The 27,687-nt window shown below is 42.0% G+C and overlaps 1 protein-coding gene across 2 annotated transcripts in view; it reads left to right on the plus strand.

Annotated features, from left to right (window-relative positions):
* The window catches only part of HECW1 (HECT, C2 and WW domain containing E3 ubiquitin protein ligase 1), a 385,797-nt gene that overhangs the window by 181,528 nt on the left and 176,582 nt on the right, over positions 1–27,687 (plus strand). For both annotated transcript variants that reach the window (XM_050937655.1, XM_050937656.1), the window contains one exon: positions 16,953–17,047. In XM_050937655.1, coding sequence (XP_050793612.1) covers positions 16,953–17,047 — 95 coding nt within the window. The remainder of the gene's footprint in view (positions 1–16,952; positions 17,048–27,687) is intronic.

Here is a 27,687-nt window from a genome sequence, read left to right on the forward strand (position 1 = left end):
GCATTGTGCCCATGGAGTTTCACCAGCTTGCAATCTGGCTCAGCGATTTTCTGTGGGAGCTCGTCTCTTCCTAGTGGTGTCTCTGTAGGAAGGAAGAATATAGCCTCTGGTTTTCACAAGACAAAGGAATTACAGGACAAAAGAAGGGAGAGGAAAGAAGTATACCTAAGAAGCATCATTGACACTCAGCTCTTATTTAAGGACTAACAGATCTAGGTGAGCAAACACAATTAATTATAAGTGTTTCAGAGGGGAAAAAAGAGAATTGCTTGCTACCGCATAGACTTAAAGGTCTATTTCCCTCTGGTTAATTAATGCTAATAGGAGTTACCCAGGTAAATCTCCAGTGTACTGAGAAGAGAATAGTCCTCTAAGAATGTACTTTTCCACTTGGTGGGTAGGAAAAGAATGAATAACCGAACTCTAGGGAATTCCTGTCATTTGATAATTACAGTGCAGAGTAACTTTTTTATTCACTGGTGCTTGTATTTAATAATGTAGTAGGTATTTAATGATGGAATTAAAATATTTCAGTTTGTTGCCATTTATAGTGGCAAAGCAGCAAGATGGCAATGTGGAGAGGACCCAAAATGATGACCATATGATTCCTCAAATGCCAAAGGTGGTCTGAGGCCAGGTCCATGAGACCAAAGTTCTATAGACCTCATTCTCCACTACTTTGAACCAACTCTCTGCAGTGTATCTTCCTTGCTTTCAGTGGAGTGACACTGCCTTAAACTGGAGTAACAGAATTAATCAGACTTTAAGACTATGTCTCCACCAGAAAATGTGGCAGACTTAGAGGTATTTTGAGTTCTAGTCAGAAGGAACCCTGAGAAGAAAATAGAGACTTACACCCTTCTTTTTAGCCTTAAGCATTGCACTGAGGTTTGGTAATTCTCATACAGTCTCTCTGCTACTAATCCTTACAACATGTACCTAGGCTGTTTGCACCTGTCTTGTCTGCCAGGCCTAGTAAAGAACTTTCCTTCATTTACCTGGAGGCAGAGCCTGGAAAGCCCAAAGTTTGAAGCACCTACAACACTTACCCTCAAACTCTTGATACACAGACAATATTACCAAGTATCTAAAAGTGTATCCCAACACGAGTCAGTGTTACTCTGCAGTGGTGGTCAGTACAGTATGTTAAGGAGAGGAACAATCATCAGCCCTAATGTGATCTCTGATTGTTAGTAATTTCCCATCTCCTTTGATTTTCATTACAGTATTTGTAATATGACAGCAGTGAACAGTCTTTGTTATGTGAAAACATAATGTGCACAACTCTTAATCATCTAGAATCACATTCAACTTTGATAAAAAATAACAGCAACAGAGAACAGTATGGTAGTGTAATGGGTAATTGGGCGAGAACTTTAGCATTTAGAGCCTACATCTACTCCTCTTTTGAATTCTCAGGCTACACAGTTTCAACACAGCCTTCTTCTCAAATTGACCATTCCTTTCATTGTTGTCATGGAAATATTAGGCTAAAAATATCCTGAGATGTGCAGCTGAGATAAGGAACGTGCATATTGATTCTGAAGTGTGACAAATACATTTTTTTAAAAAAACTCACTGTGATATAATGAATAATAGAGATAACCTTCTGGCATTTTTTGCTTTTCTTTTCAAGAGCAAAGAATTTCTTATTGATAATATTGACACCTTGTTGCACAAGGCTTTAATTACAAGACCCCCTGCAATAAATTGTAATATAGAGTTTAGTGACTGTAACTAATTCCCAGTAGGAACTATATGGTGTATTTTTACACTACACATTATGATTACAAAACATAGGAAAATGTTTAAGTATTTTGCAGACACCAAAGTGTGGTAGGCGCTTGAAAAAAATAAACAGATATGGCCCCTGGTCCAAAGAATTTATAATCTAATTTGAAAATTGATGTAACAAGTGACAGTAAGAAACAATATGAAGGTGGTGGAGTAAGAAAGGATGAAGGGGGACCATCATAAGGTCAGATGGTTAGTCCATTGTGGCATGTATACATCTTGAAAAGGAGACTATTAAAAACAAGTACTGACTCTCAGGGAATTTTTCTGTTCCTATCCAAAACTCATCAATCATGCCTTTTGCAGTTAAATGATCCAAGGACCAGACTAGGAGATTACAACAGGAAAGGTAGGATTGAGTCTTGAACTACACATCTGTGGGGGAACAGGATTAAGAACCCTCTTTAAATCCTTGTTGGGGCTACTGGAGCCTTGGGTGGGCAGAGGTAAGCAGGTGCTGTGTGCCTGTTTTTGCTCCCTCTCAGAGCAGGTCAGCAGGAAATAGGTAATGTCCTGTCTCGGTCCCCACAGTACCAGCCAGCACAGGGGTGTCATAATTTGCTGCTGTTATAGCAGTAAGTTGTATCTTCACCCCACTTTTCAGAGCTAGAGGAAGCAAAAGGGGAATTGTGACTCAAAGATGTATCTCTGAGGCACAGGATCTCCTAGGGCTGTTCCTGAAGTGAGGCAGCTGATGCAGCCACCATTGGTCAGGGTTGTGTCTAAAGGTTGTATATGTATATTTTTAATCGGGGCTTTAAGCCTATTGTCGCACTGGGAGAAGTGAAGAGGGACTGCACAATGGCTGCAACTCTAGGAGGCATTAAGCTTGAAGTAGACACTATGCCTGGAGAAGCTGGAGGGATGCTTATGTAACAACATGCAGAGTGCACGCCCTGTCTGCCAGTGCATCTTCATCATGGGGGAGTAAAGAGAGTACAGAGCTAAGGCTCTACCTTTTCCCAGCCCCTCCTTTTGGGGGTTTCTCTCTCTGTTGGCCATCTAAGGGTTTTCTTTAGTTAGTTGATTTTATCTTTACTATCACTGTAGTATCTGAGAGCCCACTGTAGCACCTCTGGTAGCATTCAGAACAAAGCACAAAGCTTGTCTTTTTGGCAAGTGCCAAATTCTGTCCTCATGTACTATAGTGTGTCTGGAATGGCTGCACAGAATTACTTTGAATACAGATTGGTTTAACTAAGAGAAGCTGGCTGCAAGCCTTTGCTGGAAGATTCTGAATTAACCCTTTGATACAAATTCCTGCACATAATGATGCTCAGTGGAATTACTCTCATGTAATAGAGCAGAATTTGACCCTAATTCATTCAAATATCTTGCATTTAATTTATCTGCATATCTTGATGGCTGTGTAAATCGGGTAGTCATTTCTGGTGTATTTGAAGGGATGTAATCTACTCAATTTAACAACAACAACAACAAAACAAAAGTAGTTTCATGACCTTCACCTGCTACTGAAAGTCTTACCAATTTTAGTGATTTTACAATTACTGTATTTTTTAAAGCCTGTTTTTCCATGTTATGTGTAAAACCCACATAACCCAGGAAATTGACTAGCCTAACTGTGCAGGAGACATAGTGGGACAGATTACACACAAAGTGCTGTGTTAAATCAACACAATAAACAAACAAAAATGCAAATGCAATGATTTTTTCCTCTCTAAACTCTTTCAGTTATTGTAACCTTAGGAGTTACTTGTGACAAAGTAGGTAAACAATTTCCAGACAAAAGAGTTACTTTAAATTTAATCTGCTTTGTTTCATTTCGTAAAGTGCTTCACTTGATCTGTTGTCACAAGTAGATTAAATTGGGTTTAGTTTTGTCTTATACAGTATTTCATGGAGTTTAGGGGAGTACTTAGGATCATTGAGCCAAGTTTGGCTTGGTTTCCAGTTATTATCTAGTCAACTATCACACAATTACAAATGCTCTGATGACTTCATTTTTCCAGAAAATAAATTGCCTGCTCAGTGATGCTGACAGTGAAGAACTCATAGTTAAGCTGATTTACATAAGAAATATTACCTATTGGCAATGGAATTTCGTTAAACTCCAGATTTCAGCACAGCCCTTGTAGTTTGCTCTTTGTAATGAATTAAATGTCTCTCTCAAGTTGGTGATTACTGAAAAAAAAGTTTTCATGCCTGTCAGCACTCTGCGCTACATTCAGTAAAGGGAGAAGAACAGATAGATATCACTGAAGAGTTTGAATTTAAATAAATAAATGGAATTCTTACTTGTTTGAGGCCAGATTCTGCCATCCTTGCTGATGCTGAGTGAATAGTTCCATTTATTTCAGTGGAATAAGGTATTATTCAGTGTCAGTAAGGGTAGCTGAACCTGAGTCCTTTTCATCTTCAAATTTCAGCTAATAATTCTGGGAATAATTCTGCTAAATTTATGGGAAATGAACGACTCATAATAGGCTAGATTCCAATACCTTTATTCATGTTCCTCACAAAAAGTCCTGACATAAATGTCTCGGAATGTGTCCCAATGTAAATAATTAGTTCTGCTCTTATTTAAACATGGGTTAAATGTCTTCTGTTTAAAGAGATATCTGCATATTTAGTATTTCTGAAAGGTGCCAAATAGACAGCAGAATTTCCCTTCTTATCCTACTTATCCACCAAGCAGGAACCAGCCATGCAAGTTACACCTCACTCATCCCTGCCTCAACCTTAGTTGTGAAACTAGGTGCCAAATACATTTGGGTTTTGTAAACTATCCACTAGAAACTGGATTGAAGCAGCTTTCATCTTTCCCATGGTTCACTGAACAACCATGAGGGCTTGTCTACACAGCAAGTTACTGCGCAGAAAGCCAGGATGTGAATCTACAGTGCACCAGTTTGCCAGGCAGTAATGTCCTGTATGGACACTGCCACAGTGCAGTGAAAGTCCTGGTATATGGCTTAGGGCATGGCTACACTTACTGATGTAGAGTGCTGTGAGTTAAACCAGCCTTTGGATAGCGCAGTAGGGAAAGCGCTGCAGTGTGTTCACACTGTCAGCTGCAAGCGCACTGGCATGGCCACATTTGTGGCACTTGTAGTAGCATTGGGAGTGATGCAGCTATTCCACAGAGCACCTCTTCCCATTCTGGTGCTGTGGCTTATGGGAAGCGGGTGGCGGGGTGCGGGGCATTTGGGTCCTGTCCCAATGCCCCAGGATGCATCGCTTCACATCCCAGCAATCCCTGTGCTTCTGTCCACATTTGGTGCCATCTTTCAATGTTTTTTGTACTGCGTGCTCTGTCTTCCCTTTTGGTCTGCGGGAATGGATCCCGAACTGCTGAGGAATATGCTGATGGGTCCCACAGCACGTCACAAATGGCAGTCAAGTTACTTCTTAAGCTGCAAACTGACAGTGAGGAGTCCGACGATGATGTCGACTCCCATAACATGACACGAGATTGCTTGTGGCATTCACAGACATGCTTACCACAGTGGAACACTGCTTTTGGGCTCAGGAAACAAGCACTGAGTGGTGGGATCACATCCTCATGCGCATCTGGGATGACGAGCAGTGGCTGCAGAATGTTGACATGAATCATAGAATATTAGCCTTGGAAGGGACCTCAGGAGGGCATCTAGTCCAACCCCTTGAGAAAAGCCACTTTCATGGGACTGTGTGCTGAGCTCACCCCCACACTGCGGTGCAAGGACACGATATTGAGAGCTGCCCTGCCGGTGGAGAAGCAGGTGCCTATTACAATCTGGAAGCTGGCAACTCCAGACAGCTACCAATCGGTCACTAATCAGTTTGGAGTGGGAAAGTCGACTGTTGGAATTGTGTTGATAGAAGTTTGCAGGGCCATTAATCACCTCCTGCTCAAAAGAACCGTGACTCTGGTTAAGGTGCATGACATTGTGGCTGGCTTTGCACAAATGGGTTTTTCTAACTGCAGAAGGGCGATAGATGGGACGCATATTCCAGTTCTGACACCAGCCCACCTAGCCTCTGAGTACATAAATTGGAAGGAGTATTTCTCTATGGTTCTCCAGGTACTTGTGGATCACCATGGGCATTTCATTGACATTAATGCAGGCTGGTCTGGAAAGGGGCATGACACACGCCTCTTTGGGAACACAGGCCTGTTCAGGAAGCTGCAAGCTGGGACTTTCTTCCCAGACCAGAAGATCACAGTAGTGGAAGTCAAAATGCCCACTGTGATCCTTGGAGACCCTGCTTACCCTTGAATGCCATAGCTCATGAAACCCTACACAGGGAGCCTTGACAGCAGCAAGGAGCGGTTCAAAATAACTGTGAAGTGTGCTTTTGGCCATTTAAAGGGCCGCTGGTGCTGTCTGTATGGAAAGCTGGACCTGGTCAATGACAACATCCCCACGGTTATATCTGCATGCTGTACCCTCCATAACATTTGTGAAGGGAAGGATGAAAGATTCACTCAGGCATGGACCTCAGAGGTTCAATATCTGGTGGCTGAATTTGAACACCCAGAGAGCAGGGCTATTAGAGGGGCCCAGCGTGGGGCTGCAAAGATTAGGGATGCCTTGAGGGAGCAATTTGAGGCTGAAAGCCACCAGTAATATTTGGTGCCCTGCACAGGAGTGAAGTGCAGCAGTTCCAATGTTAGTAGGAATCTGTGTTTGCTACATATGATGCACTGACTTGAAGTGCCTGTTGCTTTCCTGGGCTATGGTATCTTTTATTTAATGCAATAATAAAGAATGTTTTCAAAGTCAAAAAATTCATTTATTAGAAAGAAACACAACTGCTTAGGAAACAGAAAGGGTAAGGAGGTGGACTGGGGAACGGTACAATCACAGATTTGAGTATGTCCTGTTATCATACTCAGCCTTCCTGTCTGGAGTGCTGTGCAATGAATGCTGCACTTTAGGCTGGCTAAAATGCATGGTGATGGGGGTTGAGTGCAGTGGGAAAGGGTCATAGTTTGCAGGGGTGAGTAGTGAAGCTACAGTGTTGGAGGCAGCTGGTGGCAATAAGAACCCAAATGTTGGGGAAAGTGGGTTGGAGGTGACATGGGGACACAAGGCAAAGAGTTTTGGGACAAGGGCTGCAGGGGGTGGGGCGGCTGCAGAAGTGCTCCACCTGCATTGCTATGAGGGCCTGTATTGAGTCCACTTAGCACTCCATGATGCTTAGCGGCCGCTCCGTGCTTTGGTGCCGGCAATCCGCATTCTGCTGGCAGACCCTCCTTTCACTCTCCTGCTACTCCTGTGCTTTTTGATTTTCATTAAGGGGCTGCTGCATTACTTCATGCAGCATGTCATCTTTGCTTCTACTTGGCCCCTTCCTGATTCTTTGTAGTCTTTCAGCCGTTGATAACAAGGAAAGCTGGGATCTCAAGGTTGCATCTGTAAAGCCAAAATGCAACACTTAACAGAGGCAGCACTGTTCACATCAGACAGAGCAATGATTCGGCCATACTTAAAGACAAGCACAGTCTACACAATAGCAGAAATTGCCTGTCCCAAAGCGAGCACACACAACGTACTGGAGCCCCAAAATAGTGAGTAAGCACAGGGGAAAAGGGGACTGATTGTTTCATGGCCGTACTATCCACTGGGATTCTGTGCCTTGCGGAGAGCCAACCGCTGTAGGGGGCCCCTGTACTGAACACTGTCCCCATATTTTCCACAGGATGAGTTTGTCCTGGAAGATATCTCACTGCTGAGGGTACTAGGAAGCAAAGGAGGGTATTCTACTACAATGTGGCTTCCACTCTAGCCCATATGCAGCTTGCCTGTGTGCAGCAATGGTCCCCCTGCCCCTCATGGCACAGTGGCATGGACATGTTAGCCTTACTGGGACAAGGAACACAGTAGCTCTGCCAAGGAACCTGTGCAAATGGATTGCCCAGCTTCTGCATGAAACCTTTGAAGAGATCACTGAAGCCAATTACCACGATGTGAGAGAGCACATCAATGCTCTATTCTGCATTTAGGCATGCATGCAGCTCTAACCCTCTTCGCCCCAAGAGCCCACACCAAACAGCTTCCTTCCCAAAATAAAAACCACTTACCGAGCACCTCCTCCTGTGTTTGTTCTTCCCCAAGCTCCATCCACTGTGACTGGCTACCTTCCTCCTGGCTTGAGAACAGCTCGTGGCTGCATGCATCTAGGGATGCTGGGCTGTCTTCCTCCTCCTCGGCACCCTCACTCCCGCTTTCCTTCTCCTCCTCCTGCCTTGTTGAACTGGGCTCTGAAGTGTCCATGGTGATCTTCGGAGTGGAGATGAGGTCGCCCCCAAGTATTGCGTCCAGCTCTTTGTAGAAATGGCAGGTCGCAGGGGCAGCACCGGAATGGCGGTTTGCATTGCGGGCTTTGTGGTGGGCTTTGTGGTAGGCATTCCGCAGCTCTTTCACTTTAATCCTGCACTGCAGTGCGTCCCAGTCATGGCTCCTTTCCATCATGTCCCTTGACATCTGCCTGAACGTATCGTAATTCCTACAGCTGGAGCACAGCTGGGACTGGACAGCTTCATTCCCCCAAACACTGATGAGGCCCAGCACCTCATCATTGCTCCATACTGGGGATTGCCTGGTGCATGGAGGCATGGTCCCCTGGAAAGATTTGCTGAGAACACTCCATGCCTTGCTGAGCAAACAGGAAGGGGATTTTCAAAATTCCCAGAGAATTTAAAGGGTGGGTCCGACAGTTGATCACCTGAGGGCAGAGCATGACCAGTGATGACCAGAGTGGCTAGAACAGGCATTGTGGGACACTTCTGGAGGCCGATCAGAGCGCATTAATAGATCAGGGCATCCACACTGGCACTGCGGCGCTCCAGCCAGGGCACAGCAAGCGTTATGCTTGTCGTCGAGGTGGATTACCAGGAGCACTCCAGCCGTGGAGTCCGGGCACTCTACGTGCCTTGCCAGTGTGGACACGTCATGAGTTAGGGTGCCCGGGGCTGCTTTAATGCGCTCTAACTCGCAAGGGTAGCCAAGCCCTTAGTGACTGCACTTTCAAGTAGTAGTACCCCAGACTGCACTCTGGGATTGTCATGCTGTAGCATTATCCACATGGGATGTTACTAGACAGCAAGTTGTTGCACTGTAGATACGTACCCCAGTTTGCCACACACTAACTCATTGTGTAAACAAACCCTGAGATATTAACAACTATTAGTCCCTACCATCCTGAACTGAATATGAACCAGCAACCTACTCCACATCCCCCAATTGCATATGTTACCTAACCACTCACTAACTTGTGTTGTATTTCTATCAATACACATTCTGTAATTATCCCCACTTGAACCATCTGTCAACATTTTAGAGAAGAGAAATAATTAATCTCAATTAGTTTCCTGTTAGCACACTGATGAATCTCAAAGTCGTCATGATTTGTCGAAGATGGCTTATATGAGAGACAACATGACCCAGTAGATGGGGCACTGAACTGGGACTCGGGAGGGCTTGCTTTAGTTTCTGGTTGGTTCTTTTATTATTTTGTTGGTGGTAGGAAAGGAAGAACATACATGTGGAAGGTCAACAAGAGTTTAGCATTCTAGTAATTTATTAATAATAAATATTCTTTAGTGCTGGGCAGGCAATAGTTTTCCTGTTCTAAAAGAGTTTTTGAGATTTAGAAAAATTTTCTATCCAAAATCATGATGACAGGTAAAAATCTCTCAAAATTTCACTAAGTGATCAAAATTAAAAAAAAACAAATTGAAGTGAGTCAATCAAAATGTTTCATAATACCTTCAAAATGCTTTGTTTTAATTACAACCTTCTTAATTTCTAATTTTTTATATTTTTACTTTACCATACATTTCAAAATGAAAAGTAATTTTTACCTGAAAATTGAACTTTTTTTTGTATTACAAAATGTCAAAAGCCCACATTTCAACAATTTCAACACTTTTTTTTTGCAAAATGTTTTTGAAATGAGAGCTCTGTCAAAACCAACCCTTTCCCACATGCAGTTTTGTAAAAAAACTCCCAGATGGATATAATAATCACTCTGTGAATCTTAAAGACTATATCAAAATGCATACAGAAAGAGAAAGCCACCTTTCTTGTGCCACCTTAATTCTGGCATTTCCTAACTTCCGAGTGCTTGACTTTGCAATCTTAGTATTTTGTTAATGTGACTTTGTATGTATGTGTGCACATGTGTAATTCCCTAGGTTTTTAGAAATGAAGAGTGAAATCAGAAATTCCATCATACAGCATTATATTGACACCCATGTGGTTCATCATCAGAGCTGGAACCTTTAGATCCAGCAGACAGACCTCTGTCACTTCAGCCACCAGAGTAACTGATAGCAGGAGTAGGTTATTGTTCTCTGTGGACCAGAATCAGAGGGGGATGGGAAACTTTGCCATTAGGTTTCAGTGATATTTGCTGACCGCAGAGGAATGGCGAGACTCAGGAATCTTAGGGATCCATTACAAGCTGCTGAGGAAGTGTGCTCTAGTGAGTGGAGACTTCTGCTCATTCCACCCAAGCATAGCCCATTGTGGTGTGTCCACCTCCAACCTGGCCCTGTCTCAGTCCTGTCTCTTCCCTACGCCTCATTCCTTGTCCCAGCGCCATTCTCCTCAGCTAGCCAGTGCTAGTCTCAACTCCTTAGGCTTCCCATCCCAGTCATCACGCTCCTTGTTCCTAGTCTTTTTACCTAGCCAGACCCAATTCTCTCCTCTCCGCTCTCCTTCTGATCTGTGTCTCTCCCTCACCGTGGCCTACAGTCACTCCTCCCATCCATGCTCCCTGTCTCCAGTGGCTCCCAGTTCCAATCTCTCTCACTGGCCGCCTCCTCCAATCTTTCCAATTCTACTTTCCCTTTGCTGCTCCTCATCTCAATCTCTTTGCCCAGGCAGCCCTAGTTCTGCCCCTGGCACCCCTGCTCCTCATCAGATCCTTCTCCCTTCTGATTACTCCACTCTGTGGTCAAGTGTCTTATAAACATGCTATTTGGTCTCAGTTCCTTTTATTTACTGCCTCTTTCAGGGGTATTTTCCTAACGTGATATCATAAGCATGCTTAATTGGAAACAGTAGCCTTACTTCTTCACTTTATTACTTAAGTTAAAATAAGTCAATATGAATGCAAACCTTTTTTTTCCCTAACAGGGTTGCCCATGCGATAAAATCTGTTGTTGAAATTTATAGCATTTTGTCCAAAGCTGTATCACTTATAATTGACATCCCTGTTGTATACATTATAATTATAATATTAGATTCCATCAAGTCCTCCATTTTACTATTGTATCTTGTACATCATAATATCAGAGTTTGATATTAATTTAATAAGATTTTTTCTTCATTCATTCACAGACGGGGAGAGGGGGAGGGAGAGAATGGAAGTTTCTTTAGCTGCACCAGCAGTATAGTCTTGCAAAAGTCTGCAGCAACTCTCAGTTACCTGAGACTATTGAAGAAATTTAGTTATTAGATCTTGGGTTCTTATTCTCTTAGCTCTTTGGTTTTTATCTTTTTCAATGGCTTTAATGTCTGAACAGTTCTTAAATAGTAACAGCTCATAATTTTAGAGCCTTAGTTACTGCACTTCCAACTGTAATGATCACTGGCAATGACTGCTGTAATTAAAGGCAATACTACTGTAACCTGATCAAACTATAATATCACAAGGTTGTGTACTGTACTGATTTTATAGGACTTCTACAGTGAATTGCTTTTGTGTGTCATAAAACAGTTGTTTTCCTTCAGTTTTGTATCTCTGATTAGGTTCAATTTCCACCCCCCCCCCCCCCACACACACACACACACTTCCCAGGGACAATCTATTTATCATCATTTTCGATACCATTAATATTTTATGCAACAACCTAATCTGTCCAACAACAGCCACGACACTTCTTTTGGTAAGAGATTAAATTGTTCATCAATGACTGGGTTTTAGATGCTATCTTTTTTTCCTCTCTCTGACTGGTGCTATGTGTTCAGAAATGCTTAGCTCAGGCTTAATCATGATGCTGCTTAACTGAAGCAGAAAATGTCATTGGAGTAAATTGCAGTCAGATTGTTGAAGTGTCTCATGTCTATCAAACTTCCCCATCAACCAGGAATGAAAACACTAAATAGTAAAACACACTGAGATTCCCTGTCTACCTGCAGAATACTGCTGCTTAGTCTTTCCTAGCAGTTGAGTTTAGGAGGTTTCATAATCTAGCAGGGGAAACCGGATTAATCTTGGCAACATTACTTTTTATATCCAAGAGAATAAATCTGCTCTTCTAGTGGAAGTTAAGCTTCTGAAGTCAGGATGACCTTTGAGCAAGAGAAGAATAGAGGATTATAAAAATGAGTGAAATTCTGAGGGAAGAAAAAAAGGCAAGCTTGATAAATAAAACTAAAGGAATGAATGAAGACAACAAGGAAAGATGATATTTCAAAGGGAAGGGACATTAAATAATACCCTTGGGAACAATCCTACTCTGGCAGGGCAGTAGTGACGGTGGTGGGGACTACATGACCTGACAGATCTTTCCCATCTCTAATGTCTTGTCCTTCCCTGATACTGAAGTTAGGTTTACTGGCCTCTAATTGAAAGATTGTCTATGGAGCCTTTTTTAAAAATCGGTATTACATTAGCTATCCTCTAGTCATCTGGTACAGAAGCTGATTTAAGTGATAAGTTACATACCGCAATTAGTAGTTCTTCAATTTCGTATTTGAGTTCCTTCAGAACTTTTGTGTGAATACCATCTGGTCCGGGTGACTTATTACCGTTTAATTTATCAATTTGTTTCAAAATCTTCTCCATCTGGGAGAGTTCCTTCAATTTGTCATCTAAAAGGAATGGCTCAGATTTGTGAATCTCCCTCACATCTCTTACATTGAAGACTGATGCAAAGAATTCATTTAGTATCTCTGCAATGGCCTTATCTTCCTTCAGTGCTCCTTTAGCATCTCGATCATCTAGCAGCGTCACTGATTGTTTAGCAGGTTTCCTGCTTCTGTTGTACTGTACTTAAAAAAAAAAATGCTGTTAGTATTTGAGTCTTTGGCTAGTTGCTCTTCAAATTCTTTTTTGGCCTTCCTAATTATACTTACACAATTCCTTTTAAGCCTGACAGTGTCTCTTAAATTTTTCGACAGAATCCTCGATGTATACGGTAACTGACTGCCTACTAAATGTAATGCTAGGTAACCAAAAGCCAGGTTCCCTGCCATGAAAGCCTGATCATAATCATACCAACTACTGGAGAAAATTGTTTTTCATGAGCTAATAGAAAACGTTTGTTTATTCTACCTCTAGATGTTCCATACAAATTGTATGTAATAGTCTCCAGGGGAGAGAAAAATCAAAATTTGAAAAATTTGTAGAACTGGTATCCTATTTGTATGTGTAGCAGTTCTATTGTGATATTATCAACTTTTGCTGTCTGCTCAGTAAGGAATCAGTTTTACTGCTGAGCTGTTAAAAATCCCATAGAGAAAATTACAAATTGAGAATTCAGTCTGGATTTGCAGTTCTTCAGGACGATACACTAAGTCCCACTTTAACACTCTCTAATAAAAACTACTGCTCCCAAATACATCATAAGTGATAGCTCTTCAACATAAATGACTATCTCACTGCTGTTCCAATGATCAAGAGTCAGGGATACTGTGGCAGGTCTATTAACTCTTAAAATTGTCCTATTAAAACTATGGCCTCAATCATGCATACACGCATGTGGTCAACTTTAAGCCCTCACGTAATGCCTTTGAAGTCACTAAGGTACATATGTGATTGTTAATTTGAGGGAATTCTGTATGTAATCAGGGAACAGTGCAAAGAGGGAAGGATGGTCTCCTAGCTATAGTATAGTGGGGGTCAGAAGACCCTGGTAAAGATTTCAAAGTGCCTCTGGGTAGTGGTTCTCAATCAAGGGTACGCATACCCCTGCAGGTACTCGGAGGTCTTCCAGGAGGTACATCAACTCATCTAGATAATTGTCTAGTTTTACAGTAGGCTACATAAAAAGCACTAGCTAAGTCAGTACAAACTAAAATTTCATACAGACAATGACTTGTTTATACTGCTCTATATCTTATATACTGAAAGGTAAGTACAATATTTATATTCCAACTGATTTATTTTTTAATTATGTGGTAAAAATAAGTAAGCGATTTTTTGGTAATAGTGTGCTGTGACACATGTATTTTTATATATGATTTTGTAAGCAAGTAGTTTTTAAGTGAGGTGAAACTTGTGGTTCCCAAGACACATCAGACTCCTGAAAGGAGGACAGTAGTCTGGAAAGGTTGAAAGCCACTGACTTAGGGAATGTCTAGACAGCAAGCAGGATTCTGCGGCAGTGAGCCTCAAAGCTCAGGTCTATGATCAGGCTCACTCTACAGCACTAAAAATGGTTGTGTGGATGTTCAGGCTCGGACTGGAGTTTGGCTCTGCATCCTGGGGAAAGGAGTGCATTCAGAGCTGGAGCTCCAGCCCAAGCCTAAATATCTTACAAGGCCAATTTTAATGCCATAGCACAGGTCCAGCCTGTAGACCCAAACTCAGAGACTTGCTGCTGTGGGATCCTCCTTGCTGTGTAGATATATCTTAAGTGACTTAGGAACCTAAATCCCATTGACTTTTCAATTAGACTTATGGTCTTAAGTGCCTAAATCACTTTTGAAAAATTGATATTTTAGGCTCCTGAATAATTCAGGTGCTTTTGAAAATTTTACTCCTAATTCATTTTTCTGGCTGCACCACAGTCTTTTTGTAGACCAGGCAAGTTAGTTAGGACTAAATTTTCAAAAGTGTCTTCTACTTTTGGTGTGTCGCTTTTTTTTTTTAATGGTTCCCAGCTTAAAATACTTAGGACCTAATTTTCAGAGATACTGAGCAACCACAGCTCACAATGTAGTGATCTGTGGCCAGAGTGTCAGACGTTAATGTGTCCTGTCTTTTGTCACAACTGTATTGCTTTAAACCATTTGGCTACTGGCATACATTGCTGCCTCAGTAGCACTAAAACACTGTCATTTAGGTATTATTTATTTATGTGGCTATTATATGTATAATGCTCATAACTGTGGTATCTTAAAGGAGCATTTCTGGTTCCATAGAGGCCGATAGGTGGCAGTAGTTGCTGGCAGCAAGACAGTTAAATGAGGAGGTACCAACAGTCTGGTGCAGAACTGGAATTCCATTTTGCCCTGTATACCTGTGTGCTAGACCGCATTGATACAATTAAATGATGTTTGTGGCATGGGATGTTTCTAGGGCTATTGAATGCACATCTGTGGTAGAATGATTTCTTTTTGTTCAGGTGAGAAACTGTAATGCTTTGAAAGTGAGTGTCATCTCTACTAAAATCACTGCACTCTAAGCATGAAAGATTCTGCATTCAGAGCATACACGGTTCCTGACAACTTCAGTGAGGGTCCTGTATACAGAGATGGCAGAATTTGACCCAGAAGTGTGTAAAGCGCTGTACAGAACAAATAGAAGAAAAAAAGTCTGTTTCCCAAAGAGTTTGCAGCCTAAAGGCCTGATCCTGCAAATACTTGCTACCAGGCACAGTGCTTGCTAATATGAGCAGTTCTATTGATTTCAGAAGTACTGTTCATGACAGTAAGCACAATGCCTGGTGGTAAGTGCTTGCCGGATTGGGCCAAACAGTCGGAGAAGGAATGAGGTATGATAGGATTTAAGCAGTAGTTATTTTGTTCCCACTTTGGCACCTTGCAGTGTACAAAGCTGTGTACTTATATGGTCCTTATTACCATTGTATCTGAGCACTTAGCATTGCAACTACAGTTGTAGAAAGGACTGTGCCAAGTAACTTGGAAAAAAGATATTAAGAAAAACTGATCCTGAAAAGCCCATTTCACTACAGTATGGGGTTGCTGAAGGGCAGGAGATAACCACAGTATTCTCCAGTCCAGTGAAAATATATTTGTAAGGTGTTCATATTGGTATCTGTCTGGGGTCCAGTGGGAAGACCAGAAAATTCAGCCATCCTTTGGGCTCCAGGATGAGTGGAAGGTACCATTTTCTTGTAATAGATCATGTGATGGTTCATACAGCAACCATCAAAAGAGAAGCTGATTTGTTTTCTTCCATGTCTTGATTCAGTAGTCAAGATGGGCTTCTTTTAATCAGTACATTCAGCTGAGACACAACAAAAATGGAAAGAGTACACTGCTAATCCCTAGAAGATTATTGCCTTCCTAATGTTCCTGCCAGTCAAAGGCACCCACTTTCTAATGTGCTGGAGGGGAGCTTACTCCCTCCCAGCCCTACCCTAGGCCCTGCCCCCACCTCAGCCTCAAGGGCCCATGCTCACTCTGCCTCCTCCTGCCCCGTTCTGCTCCCTTCCCTTAGCATGCCCTACCTTCCCTCTTTCCTCCCCAGTGCCTCCTGCACACCACAGCACAGATGATCCATGGTGGTCAGGAGGCGCTGTCATGGAGGGGAAGGCACTGATCGATGGGGCCACTGCCAGGCAGAAGGCTCTGATAGGGGGCTGATGGTGAGTGCTAAGCACCCACTATTTTTTTTTCCATGGATGCTCCAGCCCTGGAGCACCCACAGAGTCTATGCTGCCAGTACTAGCAAAGTTCCTAAGGCTCTGATCCAGATCCCATTGAAATCAATGGAAATAGACTAGGAAACGATATGGCTTAGCACTGTTTGTGAAAAATGCTTTAACATAGGAATTGTTATACCAGGTCAGACCAGTCATCTGTCTAATCCAGTGACCTGTCCCTGACAGCGGCCAGAACCAGCCTGGTTCAGAGAAATCTCATAATGTACAAGTGTGGAATAACCTGCCCACAAGTGAAGTTTCTACCTGACCTCATCAATTAATAGTTGGCTTAGCCCCTGAATCATGAGGGGTTTATCCCTATAGTTTTAGTTTGAGGAAATCCTTATCACTTTTGGCAGACTTTAGACATATTTTTACACAACTGGTAACTACTGCTCAGAGGAGGTTGAGGATTAATCTCTCATGTAACATAGGGACCAAATAACTTTTGTATCTCATGCAAGACAACATGGGATACCAGCATTTGAAGCTATCTGCAGTATCCTAACCTGACCATCAGATGGAGACAAATGGCTTTGATTCATCTGCCCATTAGCCCTCATGAGTGGACATGATACGTCGCAAGTATAACAGATTAAAAAACTTCTTCCTGGTAATATTTCTAATGTAAAATCATTTTCTTTTTTAGCTGAAACAAAGATCTGCTTCAAATACTACCATGGAGTGAGTGGAGCACTACGTGCTACGACCCCCAGTGTCACAGTGAAAAACAGTTCTGCTCCCGTAAGTAGTTCCAGCCTTTTCTGCTTCTCTGTTATCGATTTCCAGCTATTATTGTGCAATTCCTTGCCTGTCCTTTGTATTTTTATGTTAATTTTTATTATGACTTTCTGCTCTTAAATTCTCTGGAATATACTAAAGGGATATCAATCCTGTGATAGTCTCAGAGGAACTGGAATGTCAGCTATGTAACATGCCATGGTTTATAATGGTGGTTTACACTATGTAACACACACTCAGTTTATAAGAATTAGTAACAATTAGAGAATGCAGTACTTCCATAGCCCCTCCTGACTGACTTTATGCTACAGATTTAAAGAAACAGCACACACATCCTTACACATCATGAAGTTTCTTCCTTCAATTATAGATTAAAAAAAATGTTCTATCTTTTTTTAAATACCAGAGGCTACACCCTGTGTTCTAGAGGGGGGAGGTCAACTTTTTCCCATCTGGGTCGCAAAAACATCTATTTCAATTTTCTACTACCATCCTATGCCCCAGAATCATTTGTGTTCATATCCCAGGATCCTTTGCAGGCTTTGAGTCAAAAAGACCAACAAGTTGTAATACATCATTAGTTCTTACATTCTTTTCTGTTTGTTGTACGGTATGTGACACAATAATGCATAATATGGAATAGAATAGCTTAATACTAAATAGGAGAAAAAAACCAAACAAGCTGGACATGGTTTACCTCAATAGACTTACCACATTGATACACCCAAATAAAGAGAAAAAATCATGAGAAAAATGTAATGTGTAGATTCTCCATTACCTGTGAACCTCATACCGCCAGTCACTGCTGAAACCACCACTGTCAGCTCAAACTTCAACCCCATCCCCTGTGTCTTCTATGCTGGAAACTCAAAGAAGCCAGCTGTTTGAACTGAAAACACGCATACACCTTTCTAGTACAAGTTAACAGACCAGAAAGCTCATTCAGTCTGGAAAGGGTTGGGTTTTTTTAATTTTAAACTAAAAGGCTTCTCAGAATTGTGGAAGAAGTTACAGTCCTCACCCTGTCTACTTCAAAGACAAAGACATTGGGGCTGGAGCTAGAAATGCTGGTGTCAGCAGAGACTGTGGGGTTGAGGAGCCCAATGATCCCAGATCGATTAGATCAATGGATCAGTCTAGCTAGCTCTCTCATTTTCAGTTAACTGCTTTTTTTTTTAAGAAAATGTGGAAAAAGAAAGAAAATAATTTACCAATATAAGGTTTAAGACATACACTCTTTTAAAAAGATATGCTAATGAAATGGCTTTCAGAAATAACAATTAACTCTTCTGGATCTTATCCTCCTGCACTTACTCATCATGGGTTGGAGTGTAACCTTACATCAGCCCCAACTCAGGGGCAACACAAAGATGCACCACCCAGGAACAGATCAGAGAATGAATTGTGACTCAGAAGGTCAAGTTTTCTTCCCTTCTTGCCCCTCACTTAGCTTACTTCCCATTTTGTACACAGTCAACTACTCAAGCTGGTAGGTAGCATGTGCACAGCCAGGAATTGTTCTGTTCCCTGTCTCTCTAACCCCTCCCTGTCCATTTGTTCACCAATGAGGTGTATCAGGAGAGTAGCTCCTACTGTCCAGGCCATGCTGGAGTCACAATCTGAGCAAGAGGGTTCCCAAGGGTGCTCTCCTTATTCCCCTGCGTGGCCAAGTAAGGACTGTGACTGTCTAGTTTCATATGTTATCTGATTGAAGTCCATGAGACTACTTATACAGGCACGGACTGATGGGCAGGGCCCTTCCACTTGACCAATGAATTAAATTCAGCAGACACGATTCACCAGTCTGATCCAGTTGCTTTGCACTCTTTCAGTGTCACAAAGCAGCCAGTGAACTAGGCCACAATACAAGTGAAGGCCTCGATCCTCTTATTGCATCATGAATGCAGACATTCTGCCCTCATGGAATAACTAATAGGATCACGGTCTAAGACTTGTACTCATGTTCTGTTTTGCTTGTGATTTCTGTTCCTGAAGTCCTTGCTCAGGAATTATTCCCTTTGAAGTCAATAGGAGTCTTACCAGCAGTGTAAGGGCTAGATCCCAAGTGCAGTGTGAGAAACAATCCTAAGCAGAGAAGATTGCCTACCTTATCTGTAAAATGGGTATTAGAGATAGAGTCCTGTGAAATTCTGCTTTCTTTGAAGTCAATGAGAGTTTTGCCATTGATTTCAGTGGAGTTACAATTTCATCCTTAGTCTCTGGAGCTCAGTAGGATCCTAGTGTGTCATTGGAGGCTGCTTATTTTAGATTAATAGACTTTTTAAATTTGGCACAGCTTGAAAAGAAGATCACACAAGAGCATATGACCATCTAAAGGCATTTGGATACAGGTTTCCTTCTGGATACAGTGTTTACAGCTAGCATACTCACATGCTGACTATCCCAAGCAGATTGTCTTAGAGCCTTCCAGGTGGAGTTCAGTACAAATGCTGCTGACAGAGTTAAAGTTAAAAAAAAAAAAAAAAGCTGATCCCCAAAGAGGAAGCTATTGCTATGCTAGTTGGACATCATTACTTCACGTGTCCATTGACTGTACTTCAGACTTGGTGACTTTTTGTATTTTTATAGTGTGTATGTTTTATTACCTTTGAACTTATCACTTCACAGTCCAACCCAGTTATTGTATTTTCCTCTGCTGATTCGGATGCCCTGCAGTTCATTTGCCAATTAAAAGTCCTCCCAGGGTGTATCTCCTATGAGTCACGATTATGAGTCTGAATAATTAGGATCCAAAAGCTATATCCATCTCCCAATTCACACACAGTGCAAGCGCTGCACATGGATTTAGGGCAGCATAAGGACCCCAGTTAGTTGTTTCAGCTTTGATCTGTGTAGCTAAACATTTATGCCATGCTCATTATAATAGTATGTGTGAGTTACACTCAGTAGAATAGAACAACTTGGTAATATCTGTAATATTCATTATGTTGTTGCTGCTGTTTTTTAGTCATAATGCTGTAATTGTACATTTGACTTTACATCAAGTACCATACTGGAAAAATGCACATTTGTTCTGTCAGTTAATTTTTGCTCAGCTCAGTGATTTAAATAATCATTTTTTTAAAGCCACTCAAGAGCAGTTATTTCAAGCAACAGGAAAGCTGCATCAGGCTAGTGGCAAAGGCTGAGAATGTGACAATGATTTAACCTAATTATGGGGCTAGCTCCCTTTGCATTAAAATAAACAGGCACCACAATGAACAGCATACAACACAAAAAAGGAAATCCTTTTCCCTAAGAGTTCACAGTCTGAAGACACAGATCGGATACATCACAATTAAACAAAAAGTGGTGTATGGATGTATAACCTCAGGATGAATCCACCTCCCCCTTAAACTGGTAGAATTCATTAGGTACATACTAGATACATAGAAACACTGTTGGCTTAACCCCTAAAGCTTTAGTGCCACAGTTCTTGTCTGCATAGACCCCTCATGGCATTAGTCAAACACACTTAGCATCAGGGCAGAACCATGTAAACTGAAGCTAACTATTGGGAGAGACCTTCTGAATGTTGTGCTGGTGCAGAACTGCTGCCTCAGCTGTCTTTCCCACGGCAGGGATTACCGTTTGATAAGTTAACTGCCATTTGTTGGTGACTGATCATTACTGAGGATTTCCTGCTGTAAATATTTGCATTATTTGCTGTCATGTTGAGTGTGGGCTGTTGATGAGCACTAGATAATGAACCGTCCTGTTTCATTTCTTTGTGTGCTTTGGAAGAGTAAGCTCTAAACCAAGTCTTTATGATAAAGTGAGTTTGCATGTATGAAGGGACAAGTTTCTCATTCTTTCCCTTGTTTCATTCACCATTTAAACACTCTGGTTTGCTTTTCATTCTTCTTACTTCATGTCTTATTGTATAAGATGTGGGTTCCCTTAATAATAAAACTAATTAATAATACTTACCTCTTCTACAGTCCTTTTCAAAACACATTACAAAGGAGATCAGTATCATTTTACAGATGGGGAAATTGAGGCAAGGAGAAGGGGAAATGACTTTGGAGCACGGGTTTAAAATTCAGAATGACCTTGCCAAATTGGAGAATTGGACTGAATTGAACAAGATGAAACTCAGTAAAGCCAAGTGTGAAGTACTTCATTTAGGAAGGAAAAATCAAATGCACAACTAGGAAATGGGGAATAACTGGCTAGGTGGTAGTACTGCTGAAAAGGATCTGAGGGTTATAATGGATCACAAATTGAATATGAGTCGTCAATATGAAGGAGCTACAAAAAAGGCTAATATGATTCTGTGGTGTTTTAACAGGAGTATTATATGAAGATACATGAGGTAATTATCCCAGCTGAAGTACTACATCCAATTCTGGGCACCAGAATTTAGGAAGGATGTGGACAAATTGGAAAGAGTCCAGAGGAGAGCAACGAAAATGAGTAAAGATTTAGAAGAGTTGACTTTTGAAGAAAGATTGAAAAAACAGGGCATGTTTAGTCTTGAGAAAAGAAGACTCAGGGGGCTACCTGATAACCAGGGCTGGCTTTAGGATGTGCAGGGTCTGATTCGAAAGAGCTGCCGCCAAAATGCTGCCGAAGACAGTGGCAGCGATTTAGCTGCCCCCAAAGATAGCGGCGGCAATTCGGCGGCAGCTCAATCAGTTGCTGCTGTTTCCGGCGGCACTTCAGCGGAAGGTCCTTCCTCGGCAGCAGTTGTCTTCCATGGCCTTACCTTGCGGGGACCCTCTTCCAGACACTGTGGGGCCTTCTGAGGTGTGGGGCCCAATTCACGGGAATTGAGGGAATTGGCCTAAAGCCGGCGCTACTGATAACTGTCTTCCAATATGTTAAGGGATGTGATAAAGATGATGGTGGTCAATTGTTCTTGTCCACTGAAGGTAGGACAAGTAATGGGCTTAATCTGCAGTAAGGGAGATTGAGGTTAGATATTAGAAAAACCTTTCTAACTCTAAGGGCTCATCTACACTACCAAGTTTTGTTGAAAAAACTTATGTCAACACCCAGAAGTTGACAAAATAAAAATCACCAAAGGGTGTTCACACTTGCTGCCTCTGTCAACAGATCATGTCCATACTGGGGACACCATCATCGACAGGGTGAGCAATGCACCGTGGGTATGTATCCCACAGTGCAGTGTTGTGGGAAGGAAGAGCTGATCGCTGCGTATCTTGGGATTCTCTCCGGGAGTTCTCCCACAGCCCCCTCAGCAGCCAAGAGCAGCATCATGAGTAGCTCTGTGAACTCTCTGTGCTGAGGAATGGCAAAGCAGAACAGCAGTCTGTCCCCTTCCCCCGGCAGCAGCAGTCTGCCTGATGCTGTGTTCCTAGCTCAGGGCAGAATAGGAGCATTCCAATGATTTGTTCTTTGATGGTTCCCCAAAGGGAGCAACACACAGATAGTTCCCTGAGCTTTGAAAGGGGAGGGGCACATGCCTGCAGGGCAGCAGAGATCAAAACACTAAGCAGAGCAATCAGGAGCAGGCATTGTGGGATACTGGTGGAAGCCAGTTCTGTCCACAAAACAATCAACAGTGTCTACACTGGCTCTTTGTCAACAATAAAGGGAGGGGAAAAGACAAAAGTCTCTCATAAGGGTGGAAGTTTTTTGTTGCCAAAACTTGGCATTTTTCGTGACAATAGTCAGGCAGATTTTGGCAACAAAACTTGCCAGTGTAGACAGGCCCTAAGGATACTTAAGCTCTGGAACAGGCTTCCATGGGAGGTTGTGGCATCCATATCATTGGAAGCTTATAAAAACAAGTTAGACAAACACTGGTCAGGGATGGTCTAGGTTTACTAGGTCCCATCTCAGTGCAGGGGGTTGGACTAGATGGCCTTTTGAGGTCCCTTCCAGCCCTACATTTCTCTGAGTTGTCCAAGGTCAGCAGCAGGTCAGAACTAGAACCCAAGTCTTCTGAGTTCCAGCCCAGCGCGCTACCCAACAAACCATGCGCCTCCCTACAGTTTCATATTAACCATAGCAGTAGTAAATCACCAGTACATTTTTCACAGGACAGCTATAATAATAATAATAATTGATAATATAGCATCTTTCAGAGCAATAGGTGTGGAAGCATGGGATATGGAGGCGAGAAAAGGAGATTAACTTAATAGTTGTGACACAGCTCAACAGTTAAGGTTATGTAAAAAGGCTTGTGTAAAATACATTATCAGAGCATTACAATTAAGCACACAGAAGAATGCAAGTCAAGCATATTTTTTAACATATCTTACAAATACAAGGCCAAATTATGCTCTTACAGGGTTCAACCATGCTGGGAAAGAGAAGCGCTACCAGAGCAGCTATGCCTGAGGCATTGTGCCTACTTAGGCCACAAGGGATATGAGAGAACTTGACAAGAGGGGCCCTTTTCTATATGTTTAAAAAGTATAGCCAGAGTTCTTCCTGCTGCTCCCTAGTGCACTGCAAAGTAAGTGGCATCAGAGTACCCCTTACATCCAGCCTGTTCCCTTTGCAGGTGCACTAGGGAGGAAGGGCAAAGAGGCTGGTGTGATTTACTCAGGTATTAGAAAAGAAAGGGAAAATTAAAGGGAAAAAATAATTAGAGCTAAAAAATGCTTACTTGGCTGGAAGGATAAGTGGCTGTAGCAGTCTGATACAAAATGGCACCTATGGGGATGCAGCAGCTTGTCAGTCCAAAATATAAAAGGCCAGCAGGCAGAAAAATATGCTGTGAATAGTTTCTATGAAAAGGTGAATTCCCATATTGGGAATTTTAAAGGTAAGACAATTAGTTCTTAGGAACAGGGCCAAATTTCCATTTTTCTAAGGCTGGGAAAACTGAGTGGAAGAAGTCCCCATGATCTTAAAGCCACAGTTTGGTGTGTTGAAGTAGCCATGCCTTTTTGTTTTCCTTTGATATTATCTTACTTTAACAATAGTTGCAATGCTTTTATAGACCTCAGCTGCCTCGTGTGTTTATAGTTTGCCTCTACTGCATCGTAACACCATAAAATGGTACAACATAACAATGCCTGCCTCTGGAATTAAAGTAGTTACTAAATTGATTGTAGAATTACTTTAGGGGGTGTTTTGTTTTGTTTTGAAGTCTCTTTGTCAAAGGTTTTCTGAAAGTGCACAAAGAACAATACAGGCAGGCATCTCAAAAATGGTTTATGATGTCTGGAATTAAGAAGGTTTAAAATAACTGCTCATAGTAAACTGATCTGAAATAAAAGAAGGAAGTACAGTAGGACCTGACTAGGCAACACTTAGTACTTAAGTACTAGGGAACACTTACTCAGTCACATAAGTAGTCCCATAATGGTTTTGCAGTTGAGCCATTGCTGTAATGTAATTACACTTTGTAGTTATGCTTTTCTATATTCTAGTTACCACTGATTCCTATAACCTGAAGGTTAACTCTCTGTCCATATTACTTATTATTACCATCTTGGTAATACACAAACTTTTTAGAATCCAGATACATAAAGACTGTTGCATTGACACCATAATCACTCTGTCAGATAGTGTACATTCCATTTATATGGATTGGTGGAATCAAATGGCATAACCAGAGTGTAACTGCAATGTAACTATAGTCACTGCATTATTAATAGCAGCCTAGTTTCCTTTTCTGTGCACTTCTCATATTTTATATGGGGGAAGAGATTTTGCTTAAAGGTTAAGAAAATTAGTTTCTACGGTGTTTGTCCTTTTTGTTTGTTTTCACAGATATTGCCAGTTCCAGCAGTATTTTGGCCCTGATTCAGCCAAGCACCTAAATACCAATTGACTTCCATGGAAAGCATAGGGAATATCTCTCAAATTCATAGAATCTTTCAAAAAAGAAGAAAATTAGTAAGTGAGATCACTTACTAATGTAGCATTGTATCTAGCTGTGTGTAGCACTGATATACAGAAAATTAAAATGCGTCAACAGATAAAATGATAGGTATACCCAGTTCTGATTAATCTTTTTTTTTCTTTTTGGCCCACTCAATTCCATGTGGCCCAAATGCCTGTCACCATCACCTTGTGTTATCATACAGTCTTACCACTTAAAAGAAGCATGTCTGTATGTTTTAATACAGAGCTATCTTAAACTGGTGGAATGGAAAGCCAAAAAGTAAACTCTTTCTGCATCAACAGTAATTTTCTTAGTTACACTTTAGGAAAATGTAGACACAGTGCTGTCTCTGTGGTTTTTTATTGTTCTTAACTAAGTGGAATATGCCTCTGATCTGCAAACTAAAAAGTCACCAGATATTTTGCTACCCTGAGTAACTTCCTGATCTGCCAATATGACTTTTATCGAAAAAAAAAAAAAAGGCCCAAATTTCAGACTTGAGTACCTAAGGTTAGGTGCTAAGAAAGGGTAATCAAGCTCCTAAATATAGATTTAGATGCCTTACCATCTACATTTGGGCCCAGTAACAATTTGTGTTTATATCACATGACATCTGAGGAACTCAAAGCATTTAACAACCCTTAATTAAACTTCATATGACCTACAGGAAACAAATCTAATCTGAATTGAGTTTGACTGTGGTTTTAGATTTTTGATGTATTTTAATTTACATTTAAATGGTGCTAAATACCATCCTGTACTCCTAACACACTTAACCACTTGAGTATTTTGTATGTCTCTTTGAAGACTGCACATCTAAGAAGGATGGGAAGAATAAGGTGCAAAGTGTTTGTATGTGTGTAGTAAATAAGCACCTTTAGTTAAACAGTCTGTCTGTTTCATCAGGATGGCATGACACATTATTTCTCTGTCGTGATTTCTTTTCAGTGGTGCCCTGAGGCACACTGATTAGACCACTCTGAAACAATTGGCACAGAGCATTTGTGTCAAGAGGCAACTTTATTAATACAAATGATGCGCTGAATGTCAATGCCTTTTTGCGTCCTAGGATGGATTCTGGGTAATATATCAGGGAACAAAAGAATTAGCATGACACATCAGATGTGTCTCTGGTTACATGCAGTAAAGAAAAGCCTTATGCCCAGGGAAATAGGACAGTTGGTATGCACAGAGTATTTAGTGTACAAATCAATGGAACATAATTAATCAATCACAGAGTATTTAGTGTAAAAATCAATGGAACATAATTAATTTGAAATGGAAGCTCTGGAAATGGAAGACTTCCCCCAATCCCTTAGAATTGTTGTTCCAACACAGGTTCCACTTGATTCTGGTTAAGCACCTGAAAACTTCATAATCTAAATTTTTGTGATGAGGATAACAAACCCCACACTGGAGAAGAAGGGGTTAAGGGCCCAGGTGTCCCTGCCCTGCCACATCTGCAAAGCCTGCACAAGCTGGATGCAAAGTTTAAAAAAGGGAAACAGAGCAGCTCAGAGGGCATTAAACAGTGGAGGGGAACAATTTTGTGCCCTGAATTCTTGAACAGAGGCGGATTATGATTTTGTGGGGCCCTGTACCAGAGTAAATGGGGGGCCCCTCCCTACCTCTTCCGCCTGCAGTCCCCTGCCTCCTCCCCAGTGTTCCTGCTGGGGAAATGGGGTTGAGGTGCAGGGGCTTCCCCCCATTCCCCACCCAGCACTCTTGCTGGGGAGCAAAGTCGGGGCACGGGGGCTTGCAGGAGCACCTGGCGGGTGGGGCTCCACATTGGCCAGGGCCCCTGGGCATGGACCCAATTGTCCCAGTGGCTAATCTGCCACTGCTTTTGAAGGTTAGAAACTTTAAGTTTGTGTTCAGTTCTTTATTTTACCCTGTTGCAGGAGGGAAATGATCCAGGGAGGCACCTGCATAGCACCCCAAGGACTGATCTTAGCTTGCCTACCTCTGGACCCTGGATCGGAGCCAAGTGAACAGGGTTGGCCAGGGCTCCCTTACCAACCTATAAAGAGATGACCAATGACAAAAGGCTGTCCCTTGAGGGAGCCCTTGTTAAGGAAGATCCTGAAAGTGTAAGAGTCCAGACCCCAACATCCTGACCCAAGGGAGGATCCCTGAAGTGATCCTTGATCACGTGATCACTTCTGAGAGTTTCCACATCATTAGACTCTTTTTGTGTATCCCTAAAGGAGTGCACTTCAACGTGTGACCTGGCCAAATGGCTGAGTCGCTAAAAGGACAGACCTCACACAATGAGAAAGGGGAACACCCAAGAGGAAGACAACCTTCCGCACCCTGACCTGATCATTAAATGGCATTGCTGACAAGTGTTCCCCTTCCCAAGCATAGGTGCCAGAGCTAGGGGTGCTGCAGCATGCCCTGGCTTGAACTGGTTTCCATCACATACAGGGTTTACAATTTGGTTCAATGGCTCTCAGCACCCCCACTATACAAATTGTTCCAACACCCCTTTTCACAGGGGTGTATTTAGTACATCGTCCCCTGCCATGGAGATAACTGCAATAGAATGAATGAATAAGTAAGAAGATCAAATAGGAAAGGCTTCTCTGTGCTAAATTATTAGATCAAATAATTCTGTAAACATTAATTTATCTAACCCATTCACCGTATGTGAGACTTAACTTGCAGCTGTTCAGGTCAGGCAAGCGCAGCTGACCAGGTCACACAAAAGGCAGGTTTTGGATCATCATATTTTACCCTCAGACCATTCGCACAACTCCCAAGAATGTTGTACAAGCTTCCTGCCTCCTCCTTGGCATCTGCAGGAGCGGATAGCAAAACTACTGAGCAGCTGCTC

This window comes from Gopherus flavomarginatus, chromosome 2 (assembly GCF_025201925.1).
Source record: "Gopherus flavomarginatus isolate rGopFla2 chromosome 2, rGopFla2.mat.asm, whole genome shotgun sequence".
In the NCBI taxonomy this organism is placed as follows: domain Eukaryota; kingdom Metazoa; phylum Chordata; order Testudines; family Testudinidae; genus Gopherus; species Gopherus flavomarginatus.